Raw genomic sequence first — 12,689 nt, forward strand, 5'->3', positions numbered from 1 at the left:
CACACACATACACACACACCTCAATATTTCTTTATGCATTTTTATGAAATAAAATTAAACACTCTCAGCAAACACTTTGAGAATGTTTTTGATAACCACATAATTTAATTTCATCTTGAAAATACACATTGCTAAAAAAAGATTTTAATTTTAAATTATACAAGTGTATTATTGTTACTCTTATGGCCATTGAGCCTTATTCATTATAGCACATGATGGAGATAGAGGGAGTGTATATCCGTAGAGATCACCCATTTGAATTTCACTTGGGAGTGGGAGAAATTGACATCTCATTGGATGTTGGTTAGTTGATCAGCAACAAATAATTATTACTCTTTCTACTTACTCAACACTATAGATACAGTGTATTCCTTTGCTGTGCTGAATAACAACCCCAAAAGTTAGAAGTGTGAAACAACAATCATGTATTTAGCTTACAATTCTCTATGTTGGAAGATAGAGCTGGGCTTGGCTGGGTGGTTCTTCTGGCCTCACTGGGGCTCACTCATGACTGCAGTCAGCCATCAGTCAGCATCCTTAATTGCTTGTCTGGTCATTGGCTTCCTACTGGCTGGACAAAAGGTAGTTGGGCCACATATCTTTTATCCTGTAGAAGACTAGCCTGGGTTTATTTATATGGTGGTGGTCACAGGGTTCCTAAGAGCAGCAAGAGTGAAAGCATCATGGCCTCTTGATGCCTAGGCTTAGAACCTGCACAGACTCATGTTCACTTACATTCTATTAGCCAAAGGAAGACACAGAGCCAGCTCAAGTTTGAGAAATGTGAAAACAGACTCCACCCCTTGATGAGAGGAACTGTAAATATCGTGGCCATTTTTGTAATCCACCATATTTGGTAAAGACCATAATCACACAATCCCTCCATCATAGAACTTTCAGCCTGATGGTCACAGTACAGGTTTGAACACTGGACATTTTCTGAAGGTTTGTTGTTGCTGCTTTTAGACCTGAACAAGAGATGAAATTGTCTTATTATCCCTAATTTAAAAGACAGTAGAAGGCTGAGTGCAGTGGCTCACGCTTATCGGCCCAGCACTTTGGGAGGTAAGGTGGATGGATCACTTGAGCCCAGGAGTTCCAGACTAGCCTGGGCAACATGGCAAGACCCCGTCTCTACAAAGTATACAAAAATTAGCCGGACATGGTGGCGTGCACTAGTAGTCCCAGCTACTGGGGAGGCTGAGGCAGGAGAATTGCTTGAGCCCTGGAGGCCAAGGCTGTAGTGAGCTATGGTTGCACCATTGCACCCCAGCCCGGGTGACAGAGCGAGACCCTGCCTCAAAAGAAAATAAGATAAAATGAAAGATGGTGGAGGCCTTTGCATGTAAATAGGCTCATTATTAACATTTGCTTTATTGTATCATGCCTATACAATGTTATTGCACGGACGGAGAGAAGGAAAGACAAGGAAGTCTCTTTCTCCTGCCCCTACCCAGTGGTTCTCAACACTGGCTGCACATTAGAATGACCTGAAATTTTAAAAAATACAAATTTCATCAGCTGCACCCCCAGATCAATTCTATTAGAATCTCTGGACAGTGGAACTGTGGCTCTGGAATTTTGTATAAGCTCCCCAGGTGATTCTAAAGTGCAGCCGAGTTGAGAATTGCTGTTCTATCCGGGCTCCTTTCAACTGATAGCACCTACCCCCCAGCCCTATTAAACCCACATATGTCAGCTTTTATTCTTTCTCTTGTTATCAGACTCAAAACCATCGCTTCTTGGTCTTTTGACTAAGATCAAGTGTGGTATCTCAGAGTCAAAACCATCTCCAACCTGGGGGTAATGTCTCATGCCAGTAATCCCAGCTACTCAGGAGGCTGAGGAGAGAGGATTGCTTGAGCCCAGGAGTTCAAGTCTAGCCTGGGCAATATGGCAAGACCTCATCTCTTAAGAAAAGCAAAACTCCATCTTCCATGCCCCAGATGAAAAGTGATAAAAGAGAGTGGGCCTTTGTGAAGACCGCAGAACATAGCTGGTATTCACATAGGTGCGGACTACCTGTCAGAGAGTATCACCTTGCTAGAAAAAGTTCTTGGAAGAGGTTCCAGTTACCATCTTTCTTTGCTTTGAAATAGGTTCTTCTTCCTATCAAATGATGAGCTGCTGGAAATCTTGTCTGAGACAAAGGACCCTCTCCGAGTGCAGCCGCACTTGAAGAAGTGCTTTGAAGGAATAGCCAAGCTTGAGTTTACAGACAATCTGGAAATTGTGGGCATGATCAGCTCGGAAAAAGAAACTGTTCCGTTCATACAGAAAATCTACCCAGCTAATGCCAAGGTAACTCCTCTTACCCATTTTTGGTTCTTTCCTCCATAACACAGTAAATCAGAGAGCGTATTGGCTAAGCACTGGGACTAAGCACCAGACTGCCTGGGGTATGGAACACTTGGGTTCCACGATGTAACGACTGAAGATTTGGGGAAGTTACTCAATCTTTCTGAGTCTCAGTGTACCCATCTCTAAGATGGGGATTCCACTGCAATCCACATGACATATTAAATTTGTGGATTTTAACCCAACTCGATGTGGAGTCAATTGCAGGAATCAGATCCAATCAGCTGATGCTGTTTAGATTGCCATGTGCAGAGTTCAGCTGAAAGTGATTCAGTTAGACAGGTAGCTTCCTGGGGCACTCATTTTAAAGATCAATAAAACATCATAGAATCAATGAGAGCTATAATGCTACTTAACTCAGGTTTTCATACATATGTCCTTATATAATGAGTAAAGTATAAATTACTTCCATTTCTGCTCAGTGACAGCACCCTCAAGTGGAAATAGACAAGCAAGCTTAGCCTTGCTTTGTTGACTGTTTTTGCCACCCACACACATAAACTGCAGCAACCAGGAGTCACATTACCAATGCAGACACCAGCTAGCTTACAAGCACCTGAAGTCAACAGCTACAGTTACCTGAAATCCTAACACTAAATAATTTGCTGCATATTTGAATTTCCCTATGGAGCTTTAATCAAAATCCAAATGACCAGGTTGCATCTCATACCAATTAAATCAGGAAGTCTAGGGGTGGGAGTCAGTCATCAGTATTTTTAAAAGATCTCCAAGTGATTTCAAGGAACAGCAAAGTTTGAGACCCACTGGAATAATGCATGAATCAGAGCTGTTCATTTAAAAGATGCAATTTATTTTATGAACTGACAACAATGTTTCATTTGCCTTCTGAGAAGTTGTCTGTTTCAGAAAATGACAAGAAAGTAATGCATATTAAAAATGGGCCAGGCGCAGTGGCTCACACCTGTAATCCCAGCACTTTGGGAGGCCGAGGCGGGTGGATCACCTAAGGTCAGGAGTTTGAGACCAGCCTGGCCAACATGGCAAAACCCTGTCTCTACTAAAACACTGGGTGTAGTGGCACACTCTGTAATCCCAGCGACTTGGGAGGCTGAGGCAGGAGAATCGCTTGAACCCGGGAGGCGGAAGTTGCAATGAGCCGAGATCACACCATTGCACTCCAGCCTTGGGTAACAAGAGTGAAACTCCGTCTCAAAAACAAAAAAAAATACAAAAACAAAATAAACAAAAAAGGCCTATTGCCCCTTTAGAAGGCATACGCTTCTGAGAATATACAACATAAGTGTAAAGCAGATAAAGAATATTGGAATATTGGCTGGGGCCAGGGCCAGGTGCCATGGCTCACACCTGTAATCCCAGCACTTTGGGAGGCTGAGGCAGGAGGATCTCTTGAGGCCAGGAAATCAAGACCAGCCTGGGCAACATAGACCATGGCTCTACAGAAAAATTTGAAAGTTAGCCGGGCATGGTGGCATGTGCCTGTAGTCCCAGTTACTCAGGAGGCTGAGTCAGGAGAGTCACTTGGGCCCAGGAGTTCAAGGCTGCAGTGAGCCAGGATCGCGCCACCGCACTCCAGTCTGGATGACAGAGCAAGGCCCTGTCTCTCTCTTTAAAAAAAAAAAAGAGACCAGGCACAGTGGTTCACACCTGTAATCCCAGCACTTTGGAGGCCGAGGTGGGCAGATCACGAGGTCGGGAGGTCAAGACCATCCTGGCCAACATGGTGAAACCCCGTCTCTACTAAAAATACAAAATTCATCAGCCGCAGTGGTGATGCACGCCTGTAATCCCAGCTACTCAGGAGGCTGAGGCAGGAGAATCGCTTGAACCAGGGAGTCGGAGGTTGCAGTGAGCCAAGATCGTGACACTGCACTTCAGCCTGGTGACAGAGCGAGACTCCGTGTCAAAGAAAAAAAAAAAAGAATGGGAAAAGAGAGAATATTGACTTGAAAAGGTGCCAAGCCTTTGGCATCCCTCCAGCCATGTCCAGAGAGAAAGCTGTGTTCTGCCCACTCTCCCTCCCTCTGGGCTTTGGTTGACTGTTGCATCCTCTCTCTGTCTGTCTTGCTCCATAGGGCATGGTGGAAAAGTGGCTCCAGCAGGTGGAGCAGATGATGCTGGCCAGTATGCGAGAAGTCATTGGACTCGGGATTGAAGAATATGTCAAGGTAAACAAGAATCGGGGTACACATGCCAGGACACTAGTGCACTAAAAAGAACATTGGGGAGAAGGTTCATGTATCAGTAGTTCGGTTGGACCCTCTGCCTTCTACCAAAACTTGTCCCTCTGCACCTCTCTTTCCTTTACCTGTGAACCCTGGGGCAATGAACCTATTCCTGGTGAAATGTTGGCAGTTAGAAGCAGGTGATGCAAGAGAATAGGGTTAGCTGGAACCTTCTGGTTGCCACGGACCAGTCGTTTTTGTCAAATGGGATTAATGGCACAAGGTCTATTTAGAGTCCCTTCCAATTAATAATTCATTTACCTTACAGATGCCCTGAATGGCATAACTCATTATGTTCCCAAAGCTTAAAGGGAAACAGGTATGACATAAGGCTTAAAACAAAAGAACCTATCAGAATAACTTGGTACCCAGCCTGTAGTCACGTTCACGTTGAGCGACTCTAGCTCTCTTTCTTTTTTCTTTTTTTTTTTTTTTTTTTTTTTTGAGATGGAGTCTCACTCTGTCTCCCAGGGCTGGAATGCATTGGTACGATCTTGGCTCACTGCAACCTCTGCTTCCTGGGTTCAAGCGATTCTCCTGCCTCAGCCTCCCAAGTAGCTGGGACTACAGGCAATCACCACCACACCTAGCTAATTTTTGTATTTTTCGTAGAGATGTGGTTTCACCATGTTGGCCAGGCTGGTCTCGAACTCCTGACCTCAAATGATCCACCTGCCTCGGTCTCCCAAAGTGCTGGGATTACAGGCATGAGCCACTGTGCCCGGCTGACTGACTCTAACTTTCTTACTTTCTTATTCCCAGCACCCACAGAACAAAGCAATACTCAACACCCTCACACTAAAGTCCTGGGGACTGACCCTGCTGTCCCTTGACATAATATTTGCATTGTAAAATGAAAGACCAATCCCTTTTCCTATGACATGCTCTGAATAAAAAATTAAAGAAAAGCAGTTACTGGTATGAAATTATTTCATCCAAATCAAATCTATCAAGTTTTATCCTCAGATCAAACTTTTTCTGTAAAGAGCCAGATAGTAAATATTTTCAACTCTGCAGGCCACATTCCCAATGCAACTATTTTTTTAAATAAATTTTATTGCGTATATTTAAGGTATACAACATAATAAGATACGTATGTATAGTAAATGGGCACTGTAGCTTTGCCCTTGTAGCACAAGAGCATCAGACAATATTTAAATGATGGGCGTGGCTATATTTCTTTTTTTAAATTTTATTTTATTTTACTTTAAGTTCTGGGATGCATGTGCAGAACGTGCAGGTCTGTTACACAGGTATACATGTGCCATGGTGGTTTGCTGCACCTATCAACCCATCATCTAGGTTTTAAGCCCCGCATGCATTAGGTATTTGTCCTAACGCTTTCCCTCTCCTTGCCCCCCACCTCCTGACAGGCCCCGATGTGTGATGTTCCCCTCCTTGTGCCCATGTGTTCTCGTTGTTCAACTCCCACTTATGAGTGAGAACATGCGGTGTTTGGTTTTCTGTTCCTGTGTTAGTTTGCTGAGAATGACGGTTTCCAGCTTCCTCCACGTCCCCGCAAAGGACATGAACTCATTCTTTTGTATGCTGCGGCTGTATTTCAATACAATTTTATTTATGAAAAAATTTATATACGTAGTTTGCCCACTCCTGATCTGTAGCTTGAGGGAAAAAATTGTGGGGTGGAGAAACAGCTAAGAAAATTGTGACTGAGCACTGCAATATTATGTAGCCATTAAAAAACAGTAGTTATGAGGACTCTGTGAACATCACCTTGATTATAACTACGGAAAAATTTGATGAATGGGAGCATGGAAAAAATGCAAAGTTGATGAGCTGATTGGTGGTTTTTTTTTCTTTTTCATAAAACTCAGAAAGGAAGACATAAATCAGTAATTCCAGAGGTGTCAAGCTTTGTAGCGTCTGAGGATGGGGAAGATTTTGTTTTCGTTGTGGTGGTGAGGTGATTGGGGCATGTTTTTGTAAACTCAGTTTAAACCACACATGAACTGATCCTACAATATGCCCACTGCACTTTTCCAGGTCCCTCGAAATCACTGGGTCTTACAGTGGCCTGGACAGGTGGTTATCTGTGTCTCCTCCATCTTTTGGACCCAGGAGGTGTCCCAAGCCCTGGGGGAAAACACCTTACCGGTAAGTGAACTTGCTGTGAAGCTTACAGAAGAGATCCAAGCATCAATTAGGACTTGAATGATGTATAATTAGAGTAGCCATGTTTTGTTGTCTAAACAAAAATCATTTGGGCTCATAGCATCGCAGACATCAGGGTTCCCATGAGGACAGTGGGATGGAGAATTTGGGATTTGAGCTGTCCTGCAATTCTATGGTACAAGACCTCTCATAGTCCTTTCCAGACAGAAATTCTGGACTGCAGGAGTCTAAGTCTTATACCCTTGGCTTCTGGGCGCCAACCTGGCAGAATTTCTACAAAGGAAGACCTCCTGTATTCTTCCTAAGCCAAGGGGCCTCCTTCTCATCACCCCTGCTCCCTCCCGAATGAATCCACCTCCTGTCCTTCCTTCAGCTTTCTTTAGAGACCAAGTGTACTCAAGCATCTGTTTATCCTCAGATCCAAATACACGTATTCCCAGCCAATTGATGCCAATGCTTGACAGTTAAGACCTGGATGGACTTGAGTTCAAATCCTGACACTGTCTCTTGTTAGCTGTGTGACCATGAGCAACTTAACCCGACTCTCAATCTCCTTGTCTGTAACATGCAAGGAATTGTCACACCACATCATAATATTGTGGGAGGGTTAAATGAGATGCCAGTAAATGATTCAGTACTTAGACACGAGGCTGTAAACCCTACAGGGAAGAAGCTATGTCTGCTCTGCTCACTATTATGTTTCCAGGGGTTAACACAGTGCCCAGCACAGAGTAGATGCTCAATAAATATTTGGGGATTTGTTTGTTTGTTTTTAAATTTTTTCTATTTTTTAAACTAGAGACGGGGTCTCACTGTGTTGGCCAGGATGGTCTTGAACTCCTGACCTCAAGCAATCCTCCTTGCCTCAGCCTCCCAAAGTGCTGGGTGCCACCGTGCCTGACCAAATATTTGTTAAATGGATGAATGAAAACTTCATACTCATCCTTTCTTCCATGGTCTAATTCTCCATGAATATCTCACCAGACCTCCTGTTACTCCTCTTAGAGGATTGGCTGTGGATTAGAATATGTTTTAATTTCCTATATTTTGCTGTATAAATTGAAATTAGAACATTAATATTTGGCCAGTGTTTAAACTTATACAGATTCCGTATTGATAAATCCTAATAGACATATTGCACTGCACACATGCAAACTGCCATCATTTCAAACTTTAGAAACTCTAAAATCCTCTGACTTTTGTGATGGTATCTCTGACTTTTTGTGATAGAGGTGGATTCATGTGCCCCAGTTTTCCCACCCATAGTTAGGGAGAACGTTTCCCATCATACACCCAGGCCCTGGTGTGCATGCATGCTGTGTGATGTGCCTCCGTATCCTAAAGGAAGCAGGTGTTGACACAGAATAATCATCCCTCCCTCCCTCCAACCATTTATTATTCATTTAACAAATATTGGTTTGGCATCTTCTCTGTGCTGGTACTGCTGCTAACAAAGGTAATTAGATGTGAATGAGACAGACATAGTCCCTGTCCTCATGGATTTATAGTCTAGTGGGGGAGAGAAAAAGGCTCTTTTATAGAACTGTGATAAGGAAAGAACACACATCCAGTAAGTATGAGAAGGGAGGGAGGCAGGGAAGGAGGGAGGGTTTAAGGAAGGAAGGAAGAAAGGAAGGGAGAGAGGGAGGGAGGAAGGAAGGGAGGAAAAAAGAAGGAAGGAAGGAAAGGAGGAAAATAGAAGGAAGGAAAGAGTAAGAGAGTGAGGGGAGGGAAGTTAGGATTGGGGAAGATTTCCCAGAAAAGTGGTGCCTAAGAGGAGACCTGAAATATAAGTAGGGATTAGCTGAGCAGAAAATAGGAGGGAGAGTGTTCCAGAGAGGAGACCTGGAGTATGCAAAAGCCTGAAGATGAACAGCATGGTGTATTCCAGCAGGAAGACACTTTGGTCTAGAATAGCTGAGGAATGGGTGTGGTTAGGAGAGATGTGGGGAGAAGCCCCAACACCACATACACTACCTCATTTAATCCTCAACACAGCTTGAAGAGGCAGCTATAATCATCTAGATTTAGGGCAGGATACGGTGGCTCATGCCTGTAATCCCAATAGTTTGGGAGGCCAAGGTGGGAGGATTGCTTGAGGCCAGGAGTTCAAGACCAGCCTGGGCAACACAGTGAGACCTGATCTCTACAAATAGTTAGCCAGGAGTGATGGTGCATGCCTGTGGTCCCAGCTATTCAGGCAGCTGAGGTGGGAGGATTGCTTGAGCTCAGGAGGTCGAGGTTTCGGTGAGCCACGTTTGTGCCTGTGCACTTCTGCCTAGGTGACAGAGCAAGACCCCATCTCAAAAAAAAAAAAAAAAAAAAAAAAAAAAAAAATCTGCATTTGACACGCACCAGGAGACTGAGTCTCAGAAGCTTAAAATCATTTGCCCAGAGCCACATAGCTAGAAAGTAGGGAAAGTAGGATTTTAACCTAGGGTGGTCTTACTTTTTTTCCTTTTTAAGTTTTCTTTTTATTTTATTTTTTGCCTCTTTAATTTGAAATAACATGAAACTTACAAATAACGCTGAAAATGTAATACAAAGAATTTCCATATATCTTTCATCCAGATTCCTCATATATTAACATCTTAGACAACCATAGGACAGTTATCCAAATCAGGAAATCAACATTGATACGATTTTATTCTCTAACTTATAGACCTTTCTAAAATGGCTAATTTAAATTTTGTCATCTTGAAAAAGAGATGACAGGCCAGGCGTGGTGGCTCATGCCTGTATTCCCAGCCTTTGGGAGGCCAAGGTGGGCGAATCACTTGAGGTCAGGAGTTCGAGACCAGCCTGGCCAACATGGCGAAACCCCATCTCTACTAAAAATACAAAGATTAACTGGGTGTGGTGGTGCACACCTGTAGTCCTAGCTATTTGGGAGGCTGAGTCAGGCTCTGTCTCAAATAAATAAATAAATAAATAAATAAAGTTAGCCAATTGCCCTACTGTCTTTTTTTTTTTTTCTGGTCCAGGATGCAATCTAGGATTACATGTTGCATTTTGTTTTTATAGCTCCTTTGTCTCTTTAATGTGAAAAAGTTTCCAGTTTGGGAGGCTAATTCTGATTTATGGTATATACAGTGAAATTCACCTTTTTTAGCATACAGTTCTCAGTTTTGATAAACACATGCATTTGTGTAGGCCATCACAATCAATATATAGGACAGTTCCACACCACCCCAAAAAAATGTCCTCAGGCCCTTTGTAGTCAGTTGCATTCTCTACTCCAAGCCTCCAGTAACTACCAAGGTATTTTCTGCTCACTCCTGTAATTTTGCCTTTTCCACAATACTATAAAAATAAAATCATGCAGTATGAAACCTTCCAAATCTTGCCTCTTTCAGCATAATGCATTAGGAATTCATTCAGAGATTAAGGACTGGGGTAGGGAAAAGGTGGACTTGAGGGATGACACCCAGGGGTCTGGCTTGAGCCATCCGGTGGACCATGATACCATTTCTTGACATGGGGATTGCCAGAGGAAAGTCAGATGTAACCAGTTGTCCCCTCCTCTGCCCCTGCCAGGATTTTCTGAAAAAGAGCAATGATCAGATTGCACAGATTGTCCAGCTGGTGCGAGGGAAGCTGAGCAGTGGAGCTCGACTCACTCTCGGGGCCCTCACGGTCATCGATGTCCACGGTAAGCCAGGGGGCTTCCCCTGCCATTACTGACTGTCCAGGAGAAGCAGTCTAGTCTTGCTCATCTCAGTTCTCCTGGATGGAATAATTCAGGGTTTCCTTCCTCATTAGGGAGAGCTTTCTCCAACTGAGAGTAAGATGGGAGAGGAAGGAGAGAAGCCAGCGCCAAAGGGCTCTGCATCTCTCCACCTGTATTTCCTCTCCCATCCCCAACCTGATTTCCAGGGACCCTCCAAGCAGGGCTTGTACTGAGACAATGACGGCCAAAGTCATTTCTGAGCTTCACCAATGTGGAATCATTTCCTCGGCTAGCCGTAGCTAATATTTTTGAATGCTTGCTAGGTGCCAGGCTTTGTGCTAAGTGGTTGACATACATTATCTAATTTTCATGGATATTTCACAGATTCAGAACCTGGGGCTTAGAGAGGTAACTAACTTGCTGAGAGGCATACAGCTATAATAGTAAGCAACAGAATCGCCTATGTCTGTCTGCTTCCAAGCCTAAGGGACTGGAAATGGGCAATGTTGCAAGTAGTGGGTGGTGAGAGAGGATGCCTTCCAGCTCCTCCTTTAAAAAGAAGAGGAGGAGGAAGAGGAGGAGGAGGAGGAGGACGACGACGAGGAGGAAAAACTGGAGTCTTTATATAAAACAAACCACCCCCACACCCTCACTCCATCACCAAGGAAACTAGGGCTGGACCAGGCTGGTTGCTTGGGAACAGAGTCTCTTGCTCACACACCCAGCTTCCTACTGGCATTTCATGGCATCTCATTCCCCTCAGGTTAATGCTCACTTCAATCTGATTTCATTAGGTAGACCAGCATAACATCAGGGAGAGAGAAGGGAAAATGTGCTCTTCACACGGCCACATACTCGGCTGTTAAGAATAATTGGTGCAGATGTGGTTATACTGCCCAGGGTACCCCAGTGTGGTTGGGTCCACAAACACAAGCATGCATGTATGCACACATGCACACAATTGCACATACACACACACACACACATGCAAGTGCACATACACACACTGTATAGTGAAGGCATCCGCAACTCAAACCCTTGAAATTTGCTTTCTTCTTGGATCCCTCAGGCATACCATACTCCTGCCCTATACCCTCTTCCTTGGGAGAACGTATCAGGTTGTTCCCCTATACATTCCCCCAAGAGCCAGGAGGGGAATTAAATTCCTTGGGAAGGAAGAAAAAGCTGTGGATATAATCTTCAAGGACTCTTCCCTGCAGGGTTTTTGATTTCACTGTAATAAAGAAGACTCTGTCACAGAGAGGAAAGAAAGGCTCAATGGAAGCAACCCTTTGAAAAGTGACGTTTCTGAGGTCCTAATTTTGAGTCTGCTGTACTAGCTCTGAGATCACCATAGCTCTCCACCTGAGTTACCAAAAACATAATGAATGATTCTCATCAGCCTAGATCCACTTTTCAACTTCAAGGCCCTTGTCACTCGGATAAAATTAAATCAGGGCTTACAGTCCCATGAGAGAAAAAAGAAAAGCTAGAAATGTATCTCCCAGCTGGTTTCTCAGGCCCCCAGATGGAAAGGATACATCTAACCATGGATTCTCGGGCTTCCTTCCCCTGCTATATAAGGCCATGCTGATTGCATTCTCCTAGGATATCCTAGGGGCCTGAAACAGGACCAAAAGGGTTATATTGGAAATAGGATGGAATTTGGAGTCACTATGCATTGCAAAGCCCTCTGGCTCAGACTTCCAAGAATTTGGGGATAACAGTAGTTAATACCTGTATAACATTTTCCTATGCCAAGGTCAACTCTCTTTCTCTCTCTATTGTGTCTAGATGTAGATATGTACGTAGGTACATATATATTCATTTAATCCTCATGATAACCCTATAATGTAGGTACTATGTTATCCCTATTTTACAGATTACACAACTGAAGAACAGAGAGGTCGAGGAACTTACCCAAAGTCACATAGCTAGGTCGTGGTGGAACCAGAAATTGAACCCAGGCAGTCTGATTTCAGAGCACCACCTTTAATAGCTCTGCTGTGCTGTCTGAGAGAAGATAGTGCAGCAGATTCTCTGCCTGGCTTTGGGAGAAAGCAAAGACCAGCTTCTAACAGATATTGCTGCCTGCAGGCTGGGGGTGGGCAAGGAGGCTTGTGAAATCTAAAATTGTTTGGGCTGGGCACAGTGGCTCACGCCTGTAATCTCAGCACTTTGGGAGGCTGAGGCAGGTGGATCACTTGAGGTCAGAAGTTGGAGACCAGCCTGGCCAACATGTTGAAACCCCATCTCTACTAAAGATACAAAAATTAGCCAGGTGTGGTGGCGTGCGCCTATAATCCCAGCTATTTGGGAGGCTG

At 44.0% G+C, this 12,689-nt stretch overlaps 1 protein-coding gene across 2 annotated transcripts in view; it reads left to right on the forward strand.

Annotated features, from left to right (window-relative positions):
• Positions 1-12,689, forward strand: part of DNAH3 (dynein axonemal heavy chain 3) — a 225,107-nt gene that overhangs the window by 99,989 nt on the left and 112,429 nt on the right. For both annotated transcript variants that reach the window (XM_055233091.2, XM_055233092.1), the window contains exons 25-28: positions 2,100-2,301; positions 4,413-4,505; positions 6,567-6,677; positions 10,233-10,347. In XM_055233091.2, the coding sequence (XP_055089066.1) occupies positions 2,100-2,301; positions 4,413-4,505; positions 6,567-6,677; positions 10,233-10,347 (521 nt within the window). The remainder of the gene's footprint in view (positions 1-2,099; positions 2,302-4,412; positions 4,506-6,566; positions 6,678-10,232; positions 10,348-12,689) is intronic.

This window comes from Symphalangus syndactylus, chromosome 11 (genome assembly GCF_028878055.3).
Source record: "Symphalangus syndactylus isolate Jambi chromosome 11, NHGRI_mSymSyn1-v2.1_pri, whole genome shotgun sequence".
Classification (NCBI taxonomy): domain Eukaryota; kingdom Metazoa; phylum Chordata; class Mammalia; order Primates; family Hylobatidae; genus Symphalangus; species Symphalangus syndactylus.